Source organism: Panthera tigris, chromosome A1 (assembly GCF_018350195.1).
Source record: "Panthera tigris isolate Pti1 chromosome A1, P.tigris_Pti1_mat1.1, whole genome shotgun sequence".
In the NCBI taxonomy this organism is placed as follows: domain Eukaryota; kingdom Metazoa; phylum Chordata; class Mammalia; order Carnivora; family Felidae; genus Panthera; species Panthera tigris.
Window position 1 is genome coordinate 172071308 of NC_056660.1, and position 27395 is coordinate 172098702.

General features: G+C 57.2%; 2 protein-coding genes across 6 annotated transcripts; one reads left to right on the top strand and one right to left on the bottom strand.

Annotated features, from left to right (window-relative positions):
• Window positions 1–502: 502 nt before the first annotated feature.
• DBN1 (drebrin 1) lies at window positions 503–16092 on the top strand. Of its 4 annotated transcripts, none has more exons than XM_042991536.1 (15): window positions 503–523; window positions 977–1063; window positions 5783–5838; window positions 6452–6564; window positions 6723–6797; window positions 6898–7044; window positions 7183–7260; window positions 7535–7686; window positions 7771–7834; window positions 11601–11660; window positions 11747–11870; window positions 13145–13309; window positions 13738–14417; window positions 14682–14784; window positions 15015–15925. In XM_042991536.1, exons 2-15 carry the CDS (start codon window positions 978–980, stop codon window positions 15083–15085), a joined length of 1974 nt encoding a protein of 657 aa, XP_042847470.1. In that variant the 5' UTR covers window positions 503–523; window position 977; the 3' UTR covers window positions 15086–15925. The 4 variants fall into 4 exon arrangements, with proteins under 4 accessions (XP_042847470.1, XP_042847486.1, XP_042847481.1 ...); XM_042991552.1 differs by lacking the exon at window positions 503–523 and adding an exon at window positions 12671–12808 and having other exon boundaries at window positions 849–1063; window positions 15015–16092; XM_042991547.1 differs by lacking the exons at window positions 503–523; window positions 977–1063 and adding an exon at window positions 1293–1325 and having other exon boundaries at window positions 15015–15924.
• Window positions 16093–16182: 90 nt separating this feature from the next.
• PRR7 (proline rich 7, synaptic) lies at window positions 16183–25599 on the bottom strand. Of its 2 annotated transcripts, none has more exons than XM_042991578.1 (3): window positions 25513–25599; window positions 16930–17582; window positions 16183–16741 (listed from the first exon to the last, which is right to left on the bottom strand). In XM_042991578.1, the coding sequence occupies exons 2-3, from the start codon at window positions 17339–17341 to the stop codon at window positions 16344–16346; spliced, it is 810 nt and encodes a 269-aa protein (XP_042847512.1). In that variant the 5' UTR covers window positions 17342–17582; window positions 25513–25599; the 3' UTR covers window positions 16183–16343. The 2 variants fall into 2 exon arrangements, with proteins under 2 accessions (XP_042847512.1, XP_042847520.1); XM_042991586.1 differs by lacking the exon at window positions 25513–25599 and adding an exon at window positions 24058–25069.
• Between the last annotated feature and the right edge of the window lie 1796 nt (window positions 25600–27395).

The window sequence follows — 27395 nt, forward strand, 5'->3', positions numbered from 1 at the left end:
AGCAGGGATGGGGAAGAAGTTCCGAATGCTGGGGTAATGAGCTGGGTTGGGGCTGGGCATGGTCAAGGAAGCAGGGATGGAGGGGTGTGGTTAGGAACTGAGATCCCAATGGGAATAGGGTAGGCTGGACTGAGTAAGGTGCTGCTAGCTATGGCTGACTGTGAATGTTTGGAGGTGTGGGCTGAGTATGGGGTGGGAGTAGGCAGGGAAAGAAATTGGATTTGGGGTGGAGACACAAGTGACAGTGGATAGTGATGGGGATGGACTAGGAATGGGCCCTTCGGAGGTGGGGATGAGCTGCAGATGGGCCAGGGTGGCTGGTCCAATTGGGTTGGGTTAGGGGGTTGGGACAGAAATGGGTTTAAACTGGTTTGGGATGACGGTGAGGCTGGGACGAAGAGAAATGAAGCACGGAGTGGGGCTGAGTGGGGCTGGGCCCGAATGGAATGAAGTGGGTTTGGAACTGGGACAAGGAGCTGGAAAGAAGAGGGGTGAAGCTGGGCCTGGGTAGTGGTTGCATACGGTAAGTGTGGTGAGGTAGGGTCTCGGCTGGGTAAAGGGCTGGAGAAGTGGGTGAGCGCCTACGTTGGGAACACCGTAGGCGAGGTTTTAGGACGTGGGTGGGACGCGCCTAGAGAGCTGAAGGGCAGACCCGCTCCCGGGCGAAGAGTGCAAGGGCTGTGGGTGAGGGGCGTGGGGGCGCCCCGGGGCAGGCCGGGAAGGGGGGGCGGGCCTCCCCCTGCGCCGGGCCAGGGCGGCGCTAGGACCGAGCGCGCGGAGGGAGCGAGCCGGGCGGAGCCTGCGCCCCCCGCCCCCCGCCGGCCGGCTCCCCTCCCCCCGGCCGCTGGCTCGCTCGGCTCGCAACGCTGCAGAGGCTCCGAGGCGGCAGCGGCGGCGACTCCTTCTTTCCTTCCCTGCTCCTCTGGCCGTCCGTCCGTCTGTGCGTCTGTCCGTTCGGTCTCGGTCCGGCCAGCAGCATGGCTGGCGTCAGCTTCAGCGGCCACCGCCTGGAGCTGCTGGCGGCGTACGAGGAGGTGATTCGGGAGGAGAGCGCGGCCGACTGGTGAGCCCCCCGCCCCCGCCCCCCCCGGCCCCTTTGTCCCCGCGCCGCCGCCGCCGCGCCTTTGTTTCCACCCGGCTCCGCCGCCCTGCAGCCGGGAAGGGAGGGGGAGACCCCGAAATGGTGCAGCGGCCCGGGAGGGCCAGGGAGGGGCTGCCTTTGTGCGTGCCGGGGGAGGGGCCGGGCCGGGCCAGGCGGGGCACTGCCGGGCCCGAGCTCCCACAGGCGGCCCCAGTCTCGCGGTGGGAACGGTGGCCCGACGCAGGTCAGGGAGAAGCAGGGTCCCAGATGTGTGGTCCGGGGCCGCATGGCCTTGCGGAAGCCCATCCCCCGCCCTCTGCCCTTCCGCCCCGGGCCCGGGGGACAGGTGTGCACGGGGCGGCCAAGGGCACCTTCGCCACCTTCGAGCGGGCGAGGACCAGGCGGGGACGAGGCGGGGACCGAGCTAGCGGAGCCAGCGCAGCCTGCCTTGCCCAGCCCGGCCCGGCCACAGCACAAAGGAAAGCTAGGGCGGGGGAGGAGCAGGGCGGGCTGGGGCCCGGGGCGCCCCGCCCACCGGGGGGCCTCTCGGAGTTGGGGTGTGATGGAAAGACGTTCTTTGCCACATAGCAATCACCCAGTGACTCCTGTTCCCCTCAGGGGTCGTGGAGGAGGCAGAGATGAGTCCTCTTCTCTCCGACCCGACCCGGAGGGGATTGTGGGGACTAGGCATCAGGGCTGGGAGATGCAACGGGGACTGAACTGCATGAGGGGTTCCTGGGAGGAAGCCCTCAGGCGCACAAGTGTGGAGGGAACCCCCAAAGAGGGATGAGAGGGCGAGTAGATCCACTGAGCCCCTAAGCCTCATGGCCCAGTGGCCAGGGACTCTCAGCTCCCTGGTGGGGGAAAGCTGAACTACCCTCTCCCGCTTCCCCAGCTGTTGTCTTCCCCTGAGCTGTATGAGGGGATGGGCCACCTGCTCTCCCTCTGGAGTCCCCTGGGTGGCAGGAAAACAAACTGCCCCATTCAGGAATCATCTTGCCCCAAAATACTCTCTCCTGGGACAGGTACCCATTCCGTTCTCTAGGCCTGTTCTTCTCCTGACAGGCAGGAAACTGAGGCACAGAGAGAGGATAGGTGTGAGGGACCTCACCTGGGCTGGCTTCACCCTCACTTTAGGAGGGCAGTTGGCTAGGGACACTGACCTGAGGGCTGGAGGAGGGGCAAGATGGCCAGGTGCCCATGCCATGGTACTGCAGCACTGGCTGGCAGCCAGGCCTGGAGGGATGGACGCGGGAGACAAGCTCTCATGTCCTGCAGGTCAGTCACAGGAGAGGCCAGCACAGGCTAAGTGGGCAGGCGGCCCACCTATTGTCCCAGCCCTGCCCCAAGGGGGCTGAGATCATGGGAGGAGTTCAGGGCAAGTGGCCGGCTTGGCCTGGTGGAGGAGTTAGCCTTGGGATATGGGCCCTGTCTGCAGAGAGGCACAGCCCACCCTAAGACGTCCCCCTCACCCTCCGGTCTGGTGGTTAGTGTCTGCCATCATCCCATTTCCCCCCTAACCTCCCAGAAATTGGGCTCTGGCGGCCTAGTACAGGGCCACACAACCACTGCTGGCCCACATCCTGCTTAGCAGAGGCCTGGGCTCCCAACGCCCAGCAGCATCCATGTGGCCAAAGCAAGTTATTCATCACTGGCATGCGTCACCCCCCCCCATCTGGGTTGTGTGTGGGACACACACACACACACACACGCAGACGCGCAGACACGCACCCTCGCACATGCACACATTTGCTCACTCCCAAGGGCCCAGATAGCATTTTGTAAAAAGAGTGTGAGAATCATATCCTGCAGAGTGGGCCATGAATTCCTCCAAAGCCCAATACAGAGCCAGGGGTACAGTGGGGTCTCAAGACTCATGGGCAGACCCTGCACTAGGAGGCCAGAGGAGGGCATCTTGGGTACAATTGCTGTCTTGGTCAAGGGGCTTGGCACTGCCTTCACTTACCTTGCCTCTGAGTGGGAGGGAAGGGGATGGGGGAGCTCACTCCTAGGTGGCAGAGCCTCTGAAATGGACCACTGCCCTGGCACTGGGCCCAGGAAGTCAGGTTATGTAGTGGGAAGAGCAAGTGTTGTCCTGGGTGTGACACTACTCACTGTGTGACCACACACAAAATGTCTGCTCCCCTCTGGACTTTTTGAAGAGATGAAGAGGCGACAGGACTCCACCATATCTGGGACCCCCAAGGCCCTTCCAGCTGCAACATCCTGAGAGTGGGATTGTCCTGAAGAGTCCACCTGCCTTTGGTCCCCCACCTCAGCTGAACTCAGGATCTCCCTGGAGTGGCTACACTCCAGTCCCCACCCCACCCTAGTCCAGTGTCTCTGGCCTAGGTGGTTTCTCAGAGTTTGTGTCAGTATCACAGGTACCTACTGTTGCTGCCCTATGCTGGTCTTGGAACCCAGGGAGTGATAAGTGTGGATTGACCAAATCAAATGCTCAGCTTCACAAAGCTTACAGCTAGGGCATTGTCTGTCTTCAGGGGTTGGAGCTGGTAAGACAGGTAGATTCCTGGGCCTCCCTTCCTGATACCTTGTATCAGCTCCCACCCATGCAGGCCCAGGCTGCCTCTGATGTGTTGGAGGAGCTCAGGTCTAGTGAAAGCTAGGATGGGTTCAGATGCCTCTTGCTGTCCCTGCTAGGGTGTGGTAAGTGCTCTGGGAAGGTGCAGCTTAGGGCAGGGCTTTCTTGGGAGCTGGCACTGGGGGCCCTGAAGGATTTCAGCCAAGGGTGGGCAGTGGGGTAGAGAACTAAGTCTGGCCTTCCTGTGGAGGGAACCACATATGCAGAGGCTCCAGGGTGGGAAATATCCAGAATTGTGTTTGGGATAAGGGAGCCATCCAGCACACCCCAAGTGTTTGGTGTGGATATGGATGTCTGGCTGGAAAGACAGGTGGGGCGGAGCTCAGGGTTGAAGACCTGCAACTTAGGCATGGTTTCTGCCAGGCAAGGGCTGTGGCCATAGCAGGAAAAGATGGCCAGAGGTGGGTAGGCAAGGGTTGGGACGGAAGGGGTCCTTGGCAGGCAGGTGTTCTTTGGGGGAGCAAAGGCCCCCAGAGAGGCTGACAAGTTGTCCCAGGGAGATGTGATATCTAGAGCAGTGTCTGGCAGCCCAGGGTCTTTGAGTTCTGCCTCCATTTCTGGTCTGCAGAATGGAGACAGACAGACTCTCCCTTCTTCTCTGAGGGCCCTTTGTTCCCAGTGGTGGGTTAGGGTAGCCAGACAGGTGGTGGGACAGCTGTGCTGAGAAGCAGCTGCCAGGGTTGGGGCCCAGGCAACAGTTGGACCAGGAGCTCCCAGCCCCACAGCCCACCTGTGTCCCTTTCTGGAGGGAGGGATCCCAAGAAGCAGGGGGCTAGGGATCTTGACTTGTGCTGACCCCTTGAGACTGGGCCAGGCCCTCCTTCCTTCCCTGGGCCCTCCTCCTTCCTTCCTCCCTCCCTCCCTCCCTCCCCCTCCTTCTCTCCCCCTCCTTCTCTCCCCCTCCTTCTCTCCCCCTCCTTCCTCTTCCCGCTCTCCCTCCCCCTTTCTTCCCTCGCTCCCTCTGTCTTTCGTTTTCTCTTCATCTCTTCACTTCCTTTCTTTTCTCTTTCTTCCTCCTTTCTTTCTGTTTCCCCCTCCCTTTCTCTTCTCCATCACCTTGCCTCCCCTTCTTCTAGCTCCTAGCCTCCTCCACTTGCTCTGGGAGTAGAGAAAGGAAAGCGTGGAGAAGGAGCTTGAGACCTCCTGAGCCTCCGGGACAAGGCTCTTCTTCCTCGCTCCAGTGGGTTCTCAGGAAACGTCTCTGCCTTCCCTTGCGCGAAATGGATGCTGTGCCACTGCTGCTTGGGGAGAAAAAGCCAGGGCAGAAAAAGCTAAGGAGGGGGAAGGAGGAAGGCTGCTACAGTCAGCTTTCTGGTGAAGCTAAGACAGAAGGAAAGGCCAGCACTCCCAGGAGGCCAGGGCCTCAGCTCTGGCAGAGGCCTAGGGGCTGGAAGGCCAGGAGAACATGCCAGGGGTCTGAGTCTGGGCAAGAGTGACAAGAGTGGCCACGTTGACCTCATCCCCATTTCTGAGAGGCCAAGATTGAGGCCAAAGTCATGTCCCCAGGGTCCTTTGTGTTCAGGAGAATGTGGGTAGGGTGGGCCAGTCATGTGCCAATTGCCAGGTTGCCATGGTTACCCAGGGATGCCCATCGAAGAGAGCACCAGGTTCTCTCTCCTCCCCCTCCCTTGCCATGGGAGGAGGGGCCGTGGGTACTGAAGAACACGCCAGGTAGGTTCCTGGCGACAGCCAATGGGGGATGAGGATCATGGTAGCCAGGGAACGGTAACCAAGGAACCGTCGCCTTGGAATCTCCCATCTCACACCCGCTCACTGGGTTGTAGGCTGCCAGGGCCCAGGCTCTGAGCATGGGACACATAGGCTCCCTCAAAGCCAGCGACCAGGCAGCGGTTTCTGCCCCATTGCCTACTCCCCGGCTGACCCAGGCCTCCCTGTCCCAGGTCCCAGGCTGCCTCCCACTGGGCTTCAGCCAGAATTGGTGCCTAGCCCTGCTGTCGTGATGACATGGCAGTGCTGGGCCAGAATCCCTACTCTTGGCCTGCCCCCTCTGTGTTCCTCCTCCTCCCCAGAGCCATCCCCACCCAAAATTGGCAGCCTGGGCCCTGACAGTACTCTGAGCCACCCCTCCCTTTCCCCAGGGCTCTGTACACATATGAGGATGGCTCAGATGACCTCAAGCTTGCAGCATCAGGAGGTAAGAATTCCAGCCATTCCTTTGCCTTCCTCTCCGCCCCCTCCTCTGGTTGTTTTCTTCCCCACCCGCCTGGCTGCAAGCCATCTCCTTGCTTGCAGCCAGTCGACCCACACTTGTCTGCCTGTGTCCTTCCTCCAGCCATCCCTAAGATCCCCAGGGTGGGGAGGGAGGGAGCCTTGCTTGCTATTTGATTATAAGAAGAGTGAGCCTCAGAAAGGGAGAGTGACTGCCCAAAGTCACTCAGCTAGGAGAGAAGGGGCCTGGCAGGTATGGCCCGGATCACTTCCACTTTCTCCGGAACCCAGGGGTTTTAAATTTTACCTCAGCGGGCACTAGCACGGTGTAAGAGATGGTGTGCGAACAGTGAGACAAGGGATGTGTGAAGAACAGACACTTCCTCAGTCCTACCCTAAGTCAGGCCCCAGGGGTTTCAGAGACAAAGCTCGCTCCTGCCTGCTGGCCCTGTCTCACACCAGCACGGAACTGCGGGGCCTCCAGATCTCTGGGTGTGCCTGCAGAGCCCACGAGAGGAGTCTTTCCTTCGGGCTCCAGGCCCTTTGCAGGGTAAGGGTTCAGGAGATGGAGAGTCCTGATACCCTCCTGATTCCCCCAGATGGGGGTTTGCAGGAGCTCTCCGGCCACTTTGAGAACCAGAAGGTGATGTACGGCTTCTGCAGCGTCAAGGACTCCCAGGCTGCTCTGCCAAAATATGTGCTCATCAACTGGGTATGCAGCTATGGGCTGGGAAGGGAGTAAAGGCCCCACTTCACCCACTGACACCACCAGAGAGCGCCCCACTAGCCCCCTGGAAAGAGAGCCCGGGGCCTCAGGCTGCTGCCCCCTCTTGTCCTTTCCCGACCTCCTCTTCCCTGGGTACTTTGCAGGTTGGTGAAGATGTGCCTGATGCCCGCAAATGCGCTTGTGCCAGCCACGTGGCTAAGGTGGCTGAATTCTTCCAGGTGCGAGTGGGGGTGGGGCTTGTGGGAGCAGGGTCTCTGCACTGGCTGGTGGTAGTGATGGGACAGAGCCATGCTGCCTGAACACGACTTCTTGCTGCAGGGTGTCGACGTGATTGTGAACGCCAGCAGCGTGGAAGACATAGATGCGGGTGCCATCGGGCAGCGACTCTCCAATGGGCTAGCGCGGCTCTCCAGCCCCGTGCTGCACCGACTGCGGCTACGTGAGGATGAGAACGCCGAGCCGGTGGTCAGTGTGCCTGGGGCAGGCTGGCCCTGCCAGGGCTGCACCTGCCCCACCTCTCTCGGTCCTCACCCTTTGTGTATGGCAGCTCCCGGAGCACTCAGCCCATTCTCCCCACTCATGCCAAGCCATTTGACTTTGCAGGGCACTACCTATCAGAAAACTGATGCAGCTGTGGAAATGAAGCGGATTAACCGCGAGCAGTTCTGGGAGCAAGCCAAGGTGTGGACCTTGGCCCCAGCTTTCAGGCCGAGCTGCCCCTCCCTGACCCTACCCCAAGGCATAGCTCTGGCTTCTATCCCCAGGTCCCTCCCTTAAACAATGTGTTCCATCTTGTTTGCTACCCCAGCTGAAAGAGGGAGCCCTTTTGGCTTTATGCCTATAGGGCATAAATCCCAGAACTGGTACCTACCCAATCCTGGGTTGGGGATGGGCTGGAGGGGCAGAGGCGGGCCCCAGCTCAGGGCCTGCACTGCCTTGGCGTGGGGGGTTGCAGAAGGAGGAAGAGCTGAGGAAGGAGGAAGAGCGGAAGAAGGCTCTGGATGAGAGACTCCGGTTTGAGCAAGAGCGGATGGAGCAGGAGCGGCAGGAGCAGGAGGAGCGGGAAAGGCGCTACCGAGAGCGGGAACAGCAGATAGAGGAGCACAGGTCGGCCCTGCCCCACCCCAGGCCACATGCTCCAGGCCTTCGGTGGACCCACCCTCAGGTGTGCATGCTGGCTTATCGTTCCAGGAGGAAACAGCAGACGTTAGAAGCTGAGGAGGCCAAGCGGCGGTTGAAAGAGCAGTCTATCTTTGTAAGTTTTTAGCCAGGGCTTCCAGTCTCCTAGTGAGGGGAAGTGAGAATGGTCCTTGTGTTCCTGGGCTTCGCGGGGGGCGGGGGGATATCCGTGGCTTGGGGACAGTTCCAGGTGTTCAGGGTACCTTTGCATGGACATGGAGTATCACAGTGTGTCAGGCCTGCCACCTGATCATGTGGGCCTCTGTTCCTTGGCTGTGGAAAGAAATCTCCTTGGAAGAAGCTTCTTTTATAGAATAGAAGAGAAAATCTACCATGACCTTCACTGACCAGCCTCCCTCTACCCCTCCCAGTGGAGCCTAAGAGGCTTGGGGTGGATTGGGCACACTTCCTGCACTTTGGGGTCCGGCGGCGTGGTCCCCACCACAGTTGTGCTGCAGAGCCACATGAATGAGCCCAGGCCAGTGCTCTGAGCATCTGTAGTATCTCCTTTAGAATATCCCCTGTTCCGAGGGTGCCGTCTGACATCCAAACATTGTGATGGGCCGTGGGACCTGACCCTTTGAAAATCATAGTGGAGTTGAGTCTTCATGCTTTGAATTGAATTTTGTATTTCAGCAATAGCTAAAGTCGTTCAGGGCTGAACATGGTATAGTTCAGGATGGGAGGTGGGTAGTACTCATCTGGATTGGGACTATGATGGCCATTTGTGCTGCGGGGACACAGGGTCATACTCACAGGAGGCTGGGAGGGAGGAGACCGGTCAGCCCTGCAGAGGCCCTGGCATGAAGTGGCTGTCATAGTTCACTCTAATCACAGTAGCCCCTCGGGGCGGAGATGATGTGTGGTTAGTAAGCTCCACCTGCAATCGTTCATTCAGCAAACGTTTGTCACCTGCCATGTGCCAGGTGTTCGAAACAGTGGAGAACAAGGTGGGCAAGATTTTTTTCAAAATTAATCGATGAATCCACTTACTTTGAATTGTGCCAAAATGTATGTAACATAAAATGTGCCATCTTAACCATTTTTTAAGCGTACAGCTTAGTGGCATTAAGATTGCCAATATGTTCGTATTGTACAACTGTCATCACTATTTATCCTCAAAAATTTCATCTTCCCATACTGAAACTCTGTCTGCATTAAACATTAAACTCCCCATTCTCTGTTTCCCCAGACCTCAGGCAACTGCCTTTCTACTTTGTATGAATTTGACGCCTCTGAAGTACCTCATTTGAATGGAATCATGTAATATTTTTTCCTTTTGTGACTAGGTTATTTCACTTCACAGTGTTTTCAAGGTTCATCCATGTGTCAGAATGTCTTCCTTTTTAAAGCTGATAATACTCCATTGTATGTATACACCACATTTTGTTTACCCATTCAGAGCAAGGTCATTTTGAAAAAGTTGATTTTGACAGAAAATTTCACACACACGCACTCAGAAGTAGAAACAGTAGTAGAGTGAATCCCCTGATCGCTCATCTTCACCAGTTGTCAGCATTTTAGTCAAAGTCTTAGAAGTCTTAACACCATTACCATTACATTAGAGTCTCGTCTGGCCCTTCAAGTGTGGCTCATGTGACAGTGACAGTGGATGCTCTAGCAGGTCAGTGTGGTGACCCTACAACTGCAGGACTTTAAAGACAGTCCCGTGTGTGAAGTTTGGAATTTAGGACCATAAAATGCTTTCTCCTTGCTTAAGCTGTTCTGCTTTCTGTCCTCTGTTAAGAATTGCATTCCTTATACTGAGTTCTGTTTTTGCCTGGGCTGCCAGGGAGCTCCCCATGTATCTGAAGCTGCTCAGGCACAGCAGTGCTTTTGACCCTATGATTAGTGTATTGATCTCACTTTCCTACCCAGAGCCCTAATTTGTTTCAGTGTTTTGCACGTTGTTGGTAGTTAAGGCTTTTGTGATGAGCTTGCCTCTAGTCCTTTTTTTGAATCTGGCAAAGGACTCTAGTGAGGTTACACTAGCCAGTGCTGGAACATCATCAAAGGCTGGTGGCATGTAATTTATAGGAAGGCAAGGACCCTGCCTGGAGCCGAGTGAGCTGAGGAGCAAGGGAAATTTGAATGGAAATAGAGAAAGGTAGGTCAGAGGAGGACTTTAGGTTTCATTCTGGAAGACACAAAGCTGTGGTTGGAGTGACATCCATCTTGAGGGGTACTTTGGAGGGCCATTTTCTTAATGTGTCCTGAGGGGAAAATTTAAATTTTAGATTATATGCTCAAAACAAAGAAGCTCTGTAACTTCACCACCTTACCTGCTTATTCTCTCTGCATCAGTCCCCTCCCCCAACCTACCCCATTTGCCACAATAGTAGCAGGAGCAGCATTGATTAAAAATCTTTGATGTAGTGAGTTCAGTTGTGTAAATGTGTGCCAACTGAACCATGTGCTGGCCGCTCACACACACATCTGACTTCTCAGCCTGTGTCACCCACAGGGGGCAGGGGTGATGATCCCAGAAAAAGGAAATTATGATATAGTGTCATCTGTGGTGTATGCCTGGAACACCTCATGGAGACCCAAAAATGACCTGAATGGGCGAGGGTCCTTTTGTTCAGGAGGCAGTGCCAAGCTGAGGCTGAAAGCAGGAAGAGTTGAACCTGGGTGGGAGTTGGGCATTTGGGGCAAGAGGGATTGATCTCCCGTGTGAAGGCACGGAGGTGGGAAATGGTGTGCGTGTTCCAGGAACTGTGACTACATTGTGCTGAGGACTTTGTGTTTCATTTTACAGGTAGTGTGGGTGAGTCACGGCGGGAGGAGGGTGTGAGAGAGGTGACGGGCTAGATCAGGCAAGCGAAAGGGAATGTAGGATAAACAAGGAGCCCCATCTGCCTTTACTCCTGGGGTTGCGGCCTCAAAACTGTCCAGTGCAGGTAGCTAGTGAAGTGCAGTAGGGGATGGTCTGCAGCAAGCTGGGGTGAGGGTTCTAGCAGTACAGCTCTGGCCAAGAGCACACGGGCCATTGTTGCCAGGGCTTCTGGCATTTCAGGAGAAACTAGAGATCCTGATTTCGGTGTGATACTCCTGATTTTTAAGTGGTAGCAACTAATGTTTTAAAAACATCATACTGGGGGTGCCTGGGTGACTCGGTTAAGTGTCCGACTCCTCTAACTTTAGCTCAGGTCGTGGATGGAGCCCCATATCGGGCTCTACACTGAGAGTGGAGCCTCCTTGGGATTCTCTCTCTCCCTCCCTCTCTGCCTCTACTCCATGTGTATACATGCACTTTCTCTCTCTCAAAATAAATGAATAAAAATTAAAAAAAAATAATAAAAACATCATACTGGCAAAACAAAAGCCGTCTGTGGGCCATACTCAGCTAGTACTCACTCCGGCTCATGAGAAGCTCCCCAAGGGATGTTAAGCTAGGAGAAATCATGGTCTGATTTGGATTTTGGAAAAAATCTTTTTATGGGAAGAGAGCAAGGATATGGGACTAATGAGAAGCCTTCTGTCATAATGCCAAGATCCGGGCATCAGTGATGGGGGTGTGGTTGGCTAGGTACTGAGGTAGGAGGTCCAGGAAAAGTTAGCTACAAAGCAGGGAGCACTCCTGAATGACCCTGGATGCCTGTTGGATCTCGGGGTGATGGTGCAGGAGTCCCTGAGCTGGGTATCCAGGGCCTGTCTGAGCTGGAGATGAGGTGCCTGAGGGCCTTGTAGAAAAAGGGACTATGTGACTGGGTAGTGAAGGGAGCAGAGGTGCTGCCCCCAAGCTGCTTCCTGCCAGGTTGTGGAGAAAACATGAGGCCTGTAAGAAGGCCAAGAGCTCCTGGGAGAGTGGGATGACCAGGACACTGTCTTTTTGGTTTCAGGGTGACCAGCGGGATGAGGAAGAAGAGACCCAGATGAAGAAGTCAGAATCGGAGGTAGAGGTGAGAGTTGGGGGAGCAGGACAAAGTGAGGTGGGCAGGGCTTGCCTCAGCTGGGCCTGGCTCTCACCCTTTCTTTGTGCCCCTAGGAGGCAGCAGCCATTATTGCCCAGCGGCCTGACAACCCACGGGAGTTCTTCAAGCAGCAGGAACGAGTTGCGTCGGCCTCTGCGGGCAGCTGCGATGCACCCTCACCCTTCAACCACCGACCAGGTAGTCCCAGGTCTAACCCCGCCCCCCACCTGACCCCCTCTCCTCAGGTTTTGGGCCTGAGCCTCTCTGCGACTCTTTCTTGGAAGGGAAGCCTTCCTTGCCCAAGGACCCCTTTGGAGAAGGCAAGGCCATCCATTCATCAAGTGTGCTTTCACCCACTGGCTCCCAGGTGGCAGGACTGAGAGGGGCTTAGGTGGGGGGGGGGGTTGGTGTTGGCCTTGGCTGAGCAACAGGTAGTGCTAGAGGTCATCTGGGCAGCTCTGGCATGGGCTGAAACCACCCCCTCCCGCCCCCTCCCCCCGCCCTTGAGTGTGGGGAGTGGCCCTCCTGGGGTTGAACTAGGTCTTGCCTGAAGGGCTGTGGGTGCATGTGCGGTGGACTCTTACTCTGGCCCTGAGTTTGAGCAGCCTGGAGCCTGTACCCAGTGCTCACCGTTGGGATTCTCCCTGTGCAGCTTCCACCTCCCTCCACAAAGCACCCTCCTGCTCTGTCTGCTGATCTGAGTGTTTGCCCCTGCTGTGTGCTTGGCCTTGTGCTGGGGTTCCAGGGGTGGGGCAGGCTGTCCCTGTACTGCTTTGAGTCTGGCTTTGTGTGGCAAGCTCATTGCTCTGCTTGTCTGGTGCTGGTGGGAATCATCTGATGGTTTGAGGCTGTGGCCCAGTATGGCTGATTGTGTGCCCTAGCGGAAGGCAGTTTGGACTTCTAGGGCCAGCCCTGGGGGCGGGTGAGGCCTCATGGGGGTGGGGGGGAGACTGACCCTCTCTTGTCCTCTGTCTCTCTCTGTCTGTCTCTCTTGGCAGGTCGTCCGTACTGCCCTTTCATAAAGGCATCGGACAGTGGGCCTTCCTCCTCCTCCTCTTCCTCCTCCTCCCCTCCACGGACTCCCTTTCCCTATATCACCTGTCACCGCACCCCAAACCTCTCTTCCTCCCTCCCATGTAGGTAGCAGCCCCAGGCCTCAGTGGGGTGGGGTAAGGAGGGCCCCGCTTCCCAGCAGTGCCCCTGCCCTCCCCCATCCTGACCGCTGATCTCTGGTGTTTGTCCCCAGAGCAGGTATTACCTGCCTCTTTCCCCTGGCCCTGAAGGGGCTCTTGTCCCAAGGGACCTGGCTTCTAGGGTCTGGAGCTGTGGTCTGGCCCCTGAAGGGCTGGGGGGCTCCTAGCCCCTACCCAGACTCCAGACAGGAGGTGATGGCCAGGCCCCCAAGGTGGACAATCCTGGTCCCACCTGACTCCCTTGGCCCTTACTGACCAGCCTGGGGGTTTGTTCCATAGGCAGCCACCTGGACAGCCACCGGAGGATGGCACCCACCCCCATCCCCACCCGGAGCCCATCTGACTCCAGCACGGCTTCTACCCCTGTCGCTGAACAGATTGAGCGGGCTCTGGATGAGGTCACGTCCTCGCAGCCTCCACCACTGCCTCCGCCACCCCCTCAAGGTGAATGAGGGGCTGCACCCTAGCTGCACCAGGCCTCTCCCCAGTCCCCAGGCTGGGAACCCCACGTGGCCATAGTAACAACTCCTTAGGGATCTGGGCCACCCATCACTGGGCCTCCCAGTAGCTATGGCAGGGAGGAAGCTTGGTGTTGCAGTCAGACCTGCTATCTCTGAATCTCAGTATCTCTCACTGGAATGCGGTTGGGGCCTTCTTCCCAGGGCTGCCGAGCAGTTTAAAGACACTAGGAGATAAAGGGGCAGCAGGGCCCAGTGGGTGTTCTGGAAGGTGCTCTGTATGGAGCTCTTAGTGGAAGCCTTCTGTCCTGGAAGTCAGGGGGTGGGCAGAGTACAGTAGGGTGGCTGTCCCAGGCCTGCTTCTTTCCCTGAGGGAGCTGACCACATCTCTCTCCTGCATTTGTGCTATTGCAGAGACCCAGGAGCCCGAGCCTGGCCTGGATAGTGAAGAGACCAGCAAAGAGGCCAGAGCAACAGCCCCTCAGGCCTGGGCAGGCCCCATGGAGGAGCCCCCACAGGCACCAGAGCCTCCCCAGGGGCAAGGCAGCCCCACGGAGGACTTGATGTTCATGGCATCTCCAGAGCAGGCTGTCCTGGCTGCCCCTCTGGAGCCTGCCATGGCCAGCACCACCACAGCTGACATCCCGGTAGCTGATGCCATTGAAACCGACACTGCCACTGCCGATACCGCTGTTGCCAACACCATTTCCCCTGCCGCTGCCAGCCTCATTGACCTATGGCCTGGCAATGGGGAAGAGGCCTCCACATCCCAGGCTGAGCCTAGGGTCCCTACACCACCTTCAGGTGCCGAGGTCACTCTGGCAGAGGTACCCCTGCTAGATGAGGTGGTTGAGGAGCCACTGCCACTGGCAGGCAAAGGCTGTGCCAACCTTCTCAATTTTGATGAGCTGCCTGAGCCGCCAGCTACCTTCTGTGATCCAGAAGAGGAAATAGAAGGGGAGCCTCTGGCCACATCCCAGGTCCCAACTCTGCCCTCTGCTCTAGAGGAGCTGGATCAGGAGCCAGAGCTGGAGCCAGAGCCAGAGCCCCACCTGCTGACCAATGGCGAGACCACCCAGAAGGAGGGGACCCAGGTGGGGCAGGGACAGCCTGGTGGTAGGGGTGGTGTCAGGTTTCTAGCAGGCAGTACCTCCATTCTCTGAGACCCATATTATTGGAGGGAGGCTCCATTTCATTCTCCCTCCTTGGGCCATCTCTGCTTTTGTGCCCAAGGCAGACATATGTTTCCCTGGAAACCACTGATAGAATCACTGGTTGCTGGGGAAACGCTCAGGCCTGGTAGGTCAGCCCTAGCCCTCCTGGGTGGGGCCCAGTGACCTGGAGCTTTCCTCCCGCAGGCCAGTGAGGGGTACTTCAGCCAATCACAGGAGGAGGAGTTCGCTCAATCCGAAGAGCTGTGCGCAAAGGCCCCGCCTCCTGTGTTCTACAACAAACCTCCAGGTAGTGCTGGGGTGGGTGATAGGGAGGAGTTCCGGTAGGGGTGCTGGGTTCAAGTGTGAACATGCGCGCGCGCGCACACACACACACACACACACACACACACACACACACAATCACTTGGGGGTGTTGAGTTCAAGTGTGGATACAGCCACAGCTCCCAGGGGTTTGGGGAAACAGCCATGGATGTGCTGGGCCATCTCCTTATCTTCCCTCCTTTCCCAACACCATAGAAATCGACATCACCTGCTGGGATGCAGACCCAGTACCAGAAGAGGAGGAGGGCTTCGAGGGCGGTGATTAGCGGTGGCGCCCGCCCTCAGGCTGCCCTCGCCAAGGCCGCCCACCTGTGCCGGCCTCTGGCCAGACGGCCCGCCGTGCCTGCACTCGCAGCAGCTCCGCCTGGCACCCACTCCGGATTCCGGCCCTGGCCCGGGACTTGGCCGCTTCCCCACCCACAGGGCCTGACTTTTACAGCTTTTCTCTTTTTTTTAAAGTTGATAGGAGACTTGTACAGTTGACTGGTTTTCCTCCCGTTGGTAGTTGAGACGCTGTTGCAAATTCTACCCCCTCCCCGCCCGGACCAGATTGTAGCTCTTAGTCCTCCCTGCTCACTCAGCTGAACGGGGTGGAGGCCTCGCCCTTCGTGGGAGCCTGGCGTCGGGGGAGCTCTGGTGGGAAAATGCCCCACCTCTTTTCCTAGTTTTATGTTTCTTGGAAAAATATCACTTTGTATTCTCTGTCCAGGGCTTCAGATATTTTGCACGAATTTTAAAACATGGCAATAAATGGCTCGTGGGCTCTGGCTCCCTGGGACCCCCTCCCCGCCCTTCTCTTGACCCCTCCCCGCCTGGCCCAAAGGAAGTAGGCCCAGCTGGGGCCCCTCAGCTTCCAGGCCCTTTCCTGCCCCCCTCCTGCTGGGCAGGTCCCAAGCTGGAGGCCCTAGGCGCGGATCAGGTTAGGGCTATCGGTGGGGCCCGGGGCTTAAATGGCCCCTCCCTAACTCCTCCCTCTTTGCTTGGGTTCCTTTTTCACGTTCAGTAACTGTTTTTGGAAAGCACAAACTTCTGTAACGGGTCGTGCTCATGTCTGTTAATAAAGAAATCCAGATCCCTTCAGGCCTGCTGCTCCGGGCCTCCAGGGGCGGATCTGTGGTGTGCCGCCTCCCCTGACCCCCATTCCCAACTCTTCCCACCTCCAAGGCCACAGGGAGCACCCTCACCGTGATCTCACGGGCAGGGAAGGTAGGGTCTGGAGCTCCCAGGGGAATCAGCCTGTGAAGTTTAGTTCCTCAACCTCAGGTTTTAGCCAGAAGACGCGTTCAGGTTCTGGGTCGCCAAGGCCCAGGCACGCCTGGCTACCAAAACCTTGGGCGCAAGCAGTGGGTGCCCCCTCCGCTTGTACCAAACCGGATCACACACCTTTATTATCCTCAAAATGTAACAAACGGGGTAAGAAATCCCTCCCTCCCCACCCCTCCCCGCAGTCCAAGGGAAGCGTTTAAAAAGCCCCGCAGTCAGGCCACGAGTTCGCGGGTGAGGCCCGGAACGCCGGACGCCCCTCTATACGGCTGTAGTCCTCCCGAACAAGGGGATGGAGACCGGCAGGCGCCAAGCTCCGTGCTCCAGCGGCTCGCGGCTGCTGAGTTCCGAGTCGGTCCAGCTGGGGAAGACCCGGCGGCCACGGTCCGCCTGCAGACAGAGCGCAGGGCAGGGGGCCGCAGGCCGCGGAGCGCTGGGCAGGTGCAGCGCTGACGTGTAGCCCCGGTCCAGGAAGAGCGGCTTGTAGCTGGGCGGCGGCTGCTCCTGTTTCTCCGAGCTGTCGCGGCGGCTCAGAAAGGGTGTGACGATCTTGCGGTAGAGGCCGCGCGTGTCCGTGAGCACCTCACTGTAGGGCGGCGGCGGCTCGGCCATCAGCACCGCCTCTTCATAGCACGGTGGCTTGGACATGTCCGATTCCGCTGCGGAGTGGGAAATGTTCCGAGGGTGAGGCCACCCGTCCCTGGCCTCCGGCCAGCTGCCAACCCCAGGCTCAGCCCGCTACCTCCTAGATTCTCTGGGAGGCTGTCCCATGGAAGGCTCCCTGTTAGTAGTGATCCCGCCCACCTCTCTGTGGCCCTCGTTGCCCACGGCAGAGGTCTGGGCTTACCTTGACGCGGATAACTCCAAGGCCGCGGCGGCACTGAGAGGTGCGGGGGCGGCGGATGAGGAAGCGCGTGGTGGTGTGCGTGCGGGTGTGCGTGTGGCTGCGCCGGCCCGTGGTGCAGCAGCGGGTGGACGTGCACGTGCTGATGCGCGTGCGTCGGCGCCTCGAGTCGGCCGCGCTGCGGTGGTGGTGGCGGCGCTAGGCCTGGGGGACTTCCGGCCAGGCTGCCCTCGAGCTCGAGGGGCTCCAGCTCGAGGGCGCGGAGGTTCTGCTCACGTAGTCGTTCCTCCTGGCGCCGTTTGAGGCGGCGGCGCAGGAAGCTGCAGAAGCAGCAGAGTAGGACGATGAGACCCCAGATGAGCCAGAAACCGGCGAAGCACGTGAGGAACGTGTAGGTGCCCTGGGACATAACCATGGCGGCGGCGGGGCGGCGGGTCCTCGGCTGCTTCACTGGACACTGGGTTCCTCTACGTGGCCCCGGGCCCGCGCCACGCTCCCAGGCGCCGCCAGCGTCACTCGGGGACCTGCGGCCGGGGGCTGCTCGCGGCGGGGCTCAAGTCGTGCGCGCGCCGGCGGGGGGCAAGAGCAGCGGCGCCCGCTCCTTCCCATGGCGCCGGTGGGAGCGCGGGTGGGCCTCACCCGGGGCCGCGCGGGACCTGTAGAACAGACACAGGGCGAGGTGAAGGCGCGTTGCAGCCCCGACGACTTCCCTGCCTGCGCCCGTGCCCTGCGCAGTTCTGGGGAAGCCTCCTCTGCGGGAACCCCAGCACTCCCCCCGGGGCGGTGACGTCACCATGGGGATGACGTCATACCTCGAGGTTTCCCCGGTAGGGCTTTCCCGGATCTGAGACCCGGCCGCCGCCGCAGCTGAGCTGAGGGGACTCCAGGCAGGCCAGCAGAGGGCGCGCGAAGGCCAGTCTCAGCCTCTGTACTCAAGGGAGGTTCGCTACCCCACGGGGTACCCCAGCTCGGAAAGGGTTTCAGAGGCCCGTGGACAGACCCTCAGGGCGCTGAAGAGGAGTTTCTGCGCGGTTGCTTTGCGGCGGGGAAAGGGTGGCCCACCTCCTATAGCCCCACAAGCAGCCCACCGACGCCCAGCTTTAGCCCTAGGCATCCGCCGCTCTAGGCCTTGTACCCGCTCCTACCCATGGCCGCGCAAAGCATGGAACATCTAGGTCCGCACTGCGGGCCTCCTGGTCGTCGCCGCTCTTGTAGAAGAGGCTCAGGAGGGGTCGTTCCGGCTGTTACTGCGTGCCACTGGCCTGCTTTTGTCTGCACGTCCGGGCGTGGGCTGTTCCCTTTTTTCCTTTCCTCTAGGCGCCTCCGCCTGTCAGATCCCAGCTCTGTTTCCCCAGCCTCCTACCAATTCGCAGCCTCATTGGCCCTACCCTCCTAGCACCAGTAGGCCTTATCAATTCCTTTACGTTTCTGCAGAGGGTAGGAAAAGTAGCTCGTTTGCACGTGTATCACCTGGCTCATGGGCGCCTCTAGTTCTGCCTCCTTCTTCCTCTCTACAGCCAGGGTTTAGAGAGGAACCTTGCATCCTGAGGTATGTAGGATGGAGCCCTGACTGTGGAGTGACGGGTAGCAGGCGATTGTTCACCACCCCCGCAGAACAGAAGGGTGCCCTTCTTGAATGCCTTATACCCAGGGTTTTCACATATAACCCTTTAGGGTAACTGCAGTTATTCCTATTTTGCAGACGGAGGGGATGGGGAGGTGGCAATTAGCTGTGTAGAGGGCAGATGGCAGTGCCTTAATTTGAACCCAAGCCTGGCCACAAAACCCTAGCCAGGGGTGGGAGAGTGCTGCTGCTTGAGCTACTTTGTGGGCCCCTCTTCCAGGAGCCCCATGGACAGCCCCCCATCCTCAACATATCCAAGGCACACACACACATTTAGCTCTGGGGGCCGTGGTGGGCCTGAGCTCCAAGCAGGAGGTCCACATCAAGCTGTCTCAGACTGTTCTGGCAGCAAGCTGGGGGGAAGCCAGGCCATGGGCCACCCCACACTTCTCCCAGATGGATCCTGTCTGATTCTCTGGCTGCCTTATGCCATGTGCCACTTGGTCCCCGTGCCAGTCCCTTTCTCCTGGGCCTGTGTTCCAGAACAGACAATGGCAAGAACAATAGCTCCACCCGCCCCCTCCACAACCCTGCCATGAGGCTGCCATGGCGACGCAGCCCAGATAAAAACACGATGCTGCCAGTCACTGGGAGTTAATTAAATCTGTTGTTCTCCTTTTCCTGAGCCCACAGGAATTTTCAGGAATGCTCTGAGGAAGCTGGCACTAACTAGGGGGCCCCTTGGCCTGCAGAGCAGGAATAGCTCCAGATCAGAAAAGGTACTTCTGGGACTGGAGGTGAAGGAGTTTAGCTGAATTAGAAATAGAAATACCTGCCAAGGACTGTCTACTGCATGTCAGGCCTTGTTCTAGGCCCTTTCCATTTGGAATCTCACATGATATGTAATACCTCCTTCTCAGTGGGGGCCCATTTGATAGATGAGGAAACAGGGCCAGAGAAATGATTTGCCCCAGGTCACACAGCTGATAAGGGGAGGAGTAAGGATTTAGCCTGAGTCTGAATCAAGAGTCAGTCAAAATACTTTCCATTACAAGACCACTGAGACATAAATGAAGAGCCCAGTGCATGTGAGCACTTGGCACATGAAGACTTGGCAGCCATGGGGACACTGAGCTGACTGGCCAGCTTGTAGCCAAAACATACCTTTCTGTTCCTTCGCACCAAAGCCCTGGGGCTTCTGGCCACCATGCCTCAGCTCAAGAGTAGGAAAACGCTATAGAGTAGAGAAATGGGATGGCAGCTCCAAGGTTAACAAGGAACAAAGAACAGAGACTCTGCCCTGAGGGGCCCAGCTCAGCTGACTGGGCATTAAGGTGGACAGAGGCAGGCCACAACCAAGACTCTCTGGGTGCCAATGTGGCCCCTCAGCAAGGAGGCAGGAATCACTGCCATATTTTATGGATTAGGCCGCTCTCTGTCATGCTGGTGCCAGTGCCCAGTTTGAGTGGGCATGGGTTTGATGCTAAACACTCCCTCTTAGGCTACTACTTCACTCAGTGGTACTCTGGCAGGCCCAGAGGGCATGGGTCCTGCCAGAGGCCTCCCTCCGGCCTGTGTCTGGCCCACAGGGAGTTGCTTAGTACATTTCATCTAATCCACAGTAGGTGCTCAACACATAAATGTCAAGAGACCTTTCCAGATGCTCTTCCTGACAGACCAGGCTTCTCCAATCTTCCTCAAAGAGCTGTCCCTTTACCCCTTCGTACTTCTGTGCAGGCTCCTGCCTGTGTCTGGGGAGCCCTTCAGTGCAGATCCTGCCTGCCACCTCTTACTCACAGTCACGCACCCTCTCCATCCCCTCCAGACTCTCCAGAGCAAATACCGCACTTATCCAACTCCAGCTGTGTGCTAGGGGTTGTGCCTACCCCCTTAAGTCTGCCATTTTATGATTTGTTTCTTCTTTCTCCTTTCTTACCTTCTTGCAGGTTATTTGAACATTTTTTTTTAGGATTCCATCTTGATTTATTTACAGTGTTTGTGAGTGTATTGTTTTGTATGTTTTCTTAGGCCACACACTCACTGGGGTACAGCAGGGGGACACAAACAAGACCCCAGGGGGTGAATTTCTTAACCTCTGTAATGCCAGTTTCCCCATCAGTGACCATGGTGAAAACTGAGCTAGTCCATGCAAAGGGTTTGGAGATGCCCAACACACATTAGTGCTGATGATGGCAGCTTCAGAGCTGGGGATGCAGAGATGTGCATGTCCTTTAGGTGCTCCCTGCCTGAGGGCTGGATGTCACAAATCATTCTCAGTCATCCTACAAACTAGGTTAGCATTCCTCCCATTTGACAGATGAGAGCACTTGGCTCAAAGAAATCAAATGATACCCAAGGTCACACAGATTTCTTATTCTAGTGCCTGGTGCACTGCTGTGGGCATCTACCACATTGCTCCTCTGCATGAAGAACCCCAGTAATCTTAGACCCTTAAAATCTACTAGATCTTTTATCTCAGTAAAGGGCCCACCATTTGCTCCAGCCACTAAATCCTGTTTTTACCCTCAGTGCACTGTGCCTTCATCTGTCTACTTCCTTTGGTCCCCCTGCCACTACCTTCGCCAGGCCCCCATCATCTCTCACCTGGGCCCCTGTCACCATGCTTGCCACCGCCCTCTGTACTTCCATGCTATGCTCCTGTTCAGCCTACCCACTTTCCACATTGTTGTTTCCCCCAGGCCCTTTCCTGCCTGAATCCTCTGGCAACTCCCACCCCTTCAGGAAGCAGCCTAGCTCTTTAAGACAGTGTAGATGCGTGCCTCTTAAACTTGAATCAGCGTCAGAGCTATGGGGAGGGCTTGTTAAAACAGAGTGCTGGGCTCTGCTCCCAGTGTTTGCTTCAGTAGGTCTGGGGTTGGACCCGAGAGTTTGCATTTCTAACAAATTCCCAGCAGATGCTGATGATGTGGTCCAGAGAGCACACTTGGAGAACTGACCTAGATCATGGCCTCTGGGATGAACTCCTGCCAAGGCATCTTCAGCCTCACCTCTCAGTGCCCTTCCCTCTGCAACCAGCCTGTGTTTCCATCCTGCACTGCTAAGTCGTGCTTTCTTTCCCCGAAGTTCTTGCCCCCACACTTACTACTCAGCTTCATGGCCTCACTGTCACTTTGCTGGACAAGTCAGCTCCAGGTGGCCTTACTCCCCAGGGTTGGAAAAATCCAGGGATGTCAAAGTGTGCTGCGGTTGCCTGTGTGCGACTCCAGAGGTTGCATCTGTCTTGTCATCTGGCACACAGCAGCTCCAAAACCACTTGGTAGGAGTGACTGGAAATGCCTAGTTCCCTGTTTGGTCTTATAGCCACAGGACAGGAAACACTTCAAGAATGGATCTGGGGGCACCTGGATGACCAGTCGGTTGAGTGTCTGACCCCCGATTTTGGTTGAGGTCATGACCTCACCATCATGAGATCAAGCCCCATGTCAGGCTCTACACTGGGCATGGAGCCTGCTCCAGCTCCTCTCTCTCCCTTTCCCTCTGGCCCCACCCCCCACCAAATAAATAAATAAATAAATAAATAAAATCTTAAAAAAAAAGAGCTGGGTCTGCATCCAATTCACTCCTGGGAAATGTCAGCCATTCGCCAAAAAGTCAGTGAGAGAGAAGCCATCACCCAGCTCTCGACCTTCGCAGGGTGGTTTACAAGTGAGATGAGGACCCATCATCCATGTGAATAAAAGAAAATGGAGGCATATGCGAGGGGCTCTGGAATGGACAGAGGGAATCCCAGATGGCAGGGTTTTTGGGTCATAAGGTACTCAGAGCCACCAGTCAAGCGAAGGGACAAAGACTCAGACCAGGGGACAGCAGTGGGAGAATGTGGTGTGTAGAGTGAGGATGGCTAACCTGTCCTGCATATCCAGCACATGCCAGTCCCATTGCTGGCCTCTTCACATTCATTACCTCACACCCAGGAGGTTGGCTGCTGCCATCCCCATTCTACAGACAAGGAGTTGGGCCAGCTCAGGCCCACATAGCCAGGGGGTCGTGAAGTCCAGGTGACTGCAAGGCCCACTGTCCTGGCAGGAAGGCAGGCACTGGTAACAATTTTACACTCCTCCCACACCAAGACAGACAAACTGAGGCCAGAGAGAGGATTGCCTCCATAGTCGGCCAGGCGTAGAGCTTACCAGAGCCTCATTTCCAGTTAGGCCAAGGTACTACAGGTACTAGAGGTGCTACAGGTAGCACCTCTGTGACCCAACCCTGGCACTGGGCCAGGAACCCAGGGCTTGGAAACTGTGAACAGGACAACAGACCGGGGTCACAGACAGCTGTGGGCAGAGGGGCCCTGCGTGGCTCAGTGTCTACTGTACTCCCATCTCTCCCTCCAAGGGAGTTGGCCACACCTCAGGGGCTGGGGTGGGGGGGGAGGGGGGAGACGAAGATGCCCTCTTCAGAGAGTCAGCCTGGCATAACACACAGAGCACTAAAGAGAGAGCTAGGGTTCAGATTAGGCTGTGTGGCTCCATCCCAGCTGTTCCCATGTCTGAGCTGGAGTTTCTTTGCCTGTAAGACAGGGATGATGAGACCTGCCTAGGATTGCCAACGGTGGAGCAAAACTGATGAAGGAAGTGAAAACACTTCAAGACTGGTGTACACAGCTGCATGTGACAAACCAAAAGCCAACACTTCGCAGCCTCAAGAGGCTCAAATATGGAAACCAGCCCATGGCACTATATCTACACAAACCTGGAAGTGGTCCAGCAGAAACTACCATCGCTTTACCATGGACAGAAGTCATGGCCTCGTGACTCTCAGGCTGGACACAGTTCATGGGCATGTTTTGTTGGCCCACAATCAATTCTTAAAAATATCCTGATTAGTTGCCAAATTTAAAACCCAGGAGATTTTACATAAAAGTCTGGATTCTTGGTTCATCTTAAAAATTATCTGGTCATTCCAAGTCCACATTCTCACATGGTGACATAGACTGCAGCTGGGCAGCTCCCCGGCCCACCTCACTCATTCCATTGCTCCTTGGGTCCTAGAGGCCCAAGGGTTTCCACCAGCTGAACTAGAAATGAGCACCCACAGTAGCCAGCAGTACATGGATGGGCCCATCTCTGCTGAATTCTACCACAGCTAGGGCTGCAAGCTGATCAGGCCACAGAGCCCAAAAACCAAGAATTAGGGCATTGGGGGTTCTCAGGTAACTGAGGTAGCCCTCACTCCTTAGTTTCACCCAGAGAGAGAAAATGGAGGAAGGGAGCCAGCCCAGCAGCAGCACAGTCCTATAGAACATCTGGGTGAGCAAGAATCTGGCTGATTTTGGTGGAAGAAGGAAAAGTGTACTAAGGCTTGAAAGACATAGGAATTTCCTCACTGGAAGAATATGAAAGGAAGTTAAGAATGCTCCTCTAGAAGGCCCTACAGTTCTTTTCCGCAATAGATGGTGTGTGGCAGGCAGAGAGCTGCTGTGCCAGGAGAGAAACCTTCACTGAAAACTGAGTTCCACCATTTACTGGTTGTGTGACCTTGGGGAGATCACGTTACCTCCCTGAACCTTGGAGTCTTCATCTTTAAAATGGGGATCATAAACTTACCTGCACAATTGTAAAGATTAGGAGATAATGAATGCAGAACACTCAACACACAGCAGGAACAGAATGAAAGGAGCCTGTGAATAATTCCAAGGGCACTCTTGCCTGCAGCATCAAGACTGAGGACTGAGTTCGGGCACCACCCGTCTAAGGACATCTTAGGCCAAGGCCTCAAATGCCTGGGGTAACGGTCACCTCTGGTGCCCCAGGACACTTCCCTGGATGGGAAAGGAAACCCAATGGTGGTTGTGGTCACTGGGCTGTTGAGTCCAAGGTCTGTGATTGGAGGCTGGCATCTGCTGAGTCAGGTCTGGGAGAGCTGGCAGGAGGACCATTTCTCTACCCAGCACCCTGCCGCTGTCGGCTGGGGGAGGTTGGGAGAGGAGCCAGAGGTCATTTCCTCTGACTCAGAGGCCATTCTCCTCCCAGAGGAGCTCCCCTGGAGGACAGCGCATCTCCATGTGGCGCTGGCCTGCCTGCTGGCCAACCTGCATGCCACCCAGCACAGTCTGGGCTTTGTGCTCAGACAAGAAAGGGACACTTGTGATCCAGACAATGGGCTGGGGCGCTCCCATTTGGCCTGAGCTTCAGCTTCCCTGGGTCAGCAATGTCCTTTTCCTCTGCTTCTACCCACTCTGCTCCCACCACTCCCTGGAGAATGGTGGCTTGGAACGTGGAGCAGAAACCCATCACCGGCCCTAGCCGCGGTTTGGCATATGCCCTGGCCATGAGGAGGAGGGACGTAAGCTTCTTTCTTCTCCCCTGGTAAGGAACATCGCCTCTGTGGCACCCAACTCGGGTCAGACCATTTTGCTGGCGAGTGGTGGTAGTGGTGGTGGGGGTGTCGGAACACAGACGCCGGACGGACGCAGCCATCAAGCCTCCTCCTCCCGCGGCAGGCCCAGGGGCTGGGCCGCCCCCACATTTGCAGCCACCCCAAGAGCCCTGCTGCGACGACTGCAGCCACGTGGGAGCTAGCTCGTGCCCACGGGGCCGCTCACCCCCCCACCCCCATCTTCGAGGAGCTGTGGAGGCAGGCACACCCAGACGGGTGAAGTTATTACCCCCACCTCTCGAGGGCGAGTCCCTGCACCCCCACTCCCCCTGCGCCCCTGGGCTGCGGCCCCGCGTGGGGTGGGGGAGGGGCGGGAGGGGGCGTCGCCGCCCCGCAGCCGCGTTGCCTGGGAGCGCAACCCCGTTGCTGTGGCAACCGTTTCCAAGCGAACCGGTGGCGGCTCGCGCCCGGCTTTGGCTCCCTCGCTCACTGGCGCCCTCCCTCTCCCTCCCTCCCTTCCTCCCTCCGGAGTAGGCTGGGGGAGGGGCTGGCCGGGGCGGGGGTCCGAGGCCGCGACCCGGGGCCAAAGCTCGGAGCTGCCCGCGGGGAGGGGCTCAGCCCGGGACCATCTTCTGCCCGCGCTCCGGGCCCGCCCGGCCCGCCGCCGCCGCCGCGGTACTCACGGGCCCAGACATCCTCCTCGAGCTCGTCCTCCTGGCTCGGGGCGAGTGGTGCCGGCCCCGCGGACAGAGCCCCCGGCCTGGGGCAGGCGGCGACGGCGGCCCCGGGTAGCTGACTGTGGCAGCGAAGGCGGCTGCGAGCGCTGGGCTCGAGCCTCGGGGCGCGCACGGGCGCGTACACGGCGCGTACCAGCCCGGCGTGCGCGCGCGCGCGCGCGGCAGCCGGCAGGGGGCCCCCACCCCCAGCCTTTCGCCAGCGAGGAGGCTGTCCTGGGAGCCGAAGGCGGAGGACCTGGCACCCACCTGCCGCGCGGAGATTCAGGCGCGGAGACTCACACACGGGGCGCTGGGTTCACCCTGCACAGGGAATGCACGCGCCACTCCGCACCGCTCCTGGCAACAGGCTGTCCGGAACGGGCGCACGCAGGCAGACCGGGTGTACACAATCGGCCGAGCACACAGGATGCTCAGTCAAGCAGCTGACACACACATACAGCTCAACCCGGAAAGCACACACAAGTCCAGGCACCGGCCACATCCTGAAATGCACAGTACACATGTAGCGGGCAAGAGTTGGAGCAGGCAGGTTACCCCAATGTTGTTCCAGCTCACCAAGGCATGGCCCCTCCCAACTCATGGCCCCTCCCAGTGTGTCTTCAGTGAGCATACATCACCACTTCTACTAAGAAGTGGTACGGGGAGGAGACCCAGTGCTGGATCCATAGCCTTGGGCTTCGTGGACCCTGCTCATACCCAAGGTACAGAGGTGAGCACTAGTGAGAGTCACCTCAGTGTCCGGCACCACACTGACAGCATAGAGCCTGCTTGGAATTCTCTCCCGTTCTCTCTGCCCCTCCCCTGCGCGCGCGCGCTCTCTCTCTCTCTCTCAAAAATAATTAAACTTAAAAAAACAAAAAACAAAACCCTCCACCACCATACCAGCTGGGACATTTTGGTTTGCAAGTGACAGAATCCCAAAACAAACAGGCTTGGACGCAGAAGTGTTTGACTCATGTAACTGAGAAGTCCAGAGGTAGATTTTAGCTACGATCACAATTGGTTCCAGGTGTCCCAACAATGGTATCACACATGTATCTATTCTCTCCACTCTTTCTTCCGTTCGCATCATTCTTGAAAATTCCCATGTGGTGGCAAGGATGACCTCCCTGCCCCAGCTCTAGGTTTATATCCTGCCACCCAACCCCAGAAAATAGAACCTCAATTCTTTCCCAATAATTGTAGCCAGCCCCCCAAAAGACTCTTTTTGGATTCATTTTGGCTTAGTATCCTTCAGTGAACCAATCCAGTTGGAGGGATATGTGTTCAGCCACCCAGTATCCATTTCCTTTTCTTTGGTTACAAGGCACCCTGTTTCATCAGGGCGGGGGGACTCATTGCACCCCCTGGGTGCCATCATACTGGGCTTGTGAACCCAAGTGCCCTGCTCCCCCAGTGAACAGTGGGCAGATTTCCAGCTGGGCCATTTGGGCTCCTTGGGTTTGCAGTCAGGCTCAGTGATGCAGACACAAACATGGCTGTAGCCATCTTGCTTCTGGGGGTCATATCCTGATGAGAATGGGGACTGTGACTAAGACCCTGGAGGTGCCCCAGTTCTGGTTCTTCCTATCACACCCCTCCATAACCTTTTTAACACTCTAAGTTAGTTGGGGAACAGTTCTGTCGCTTGCAAGCAAAGATCTCTAACAGCTGGGTCCCACACTCTAGGTGTATGTGTACACAGGGGGTGTAAACCCAGCCCCATCTAAACCACATGGACTGAGACAGGAGGCTCCCCAAAGTAAACATGGGGTGCCTTTGTACATGCTAAGCAGACACCCTGACAAAACCAGTTAAAATCTTTCAGGGATTCCCCTGCCTTCTAGATG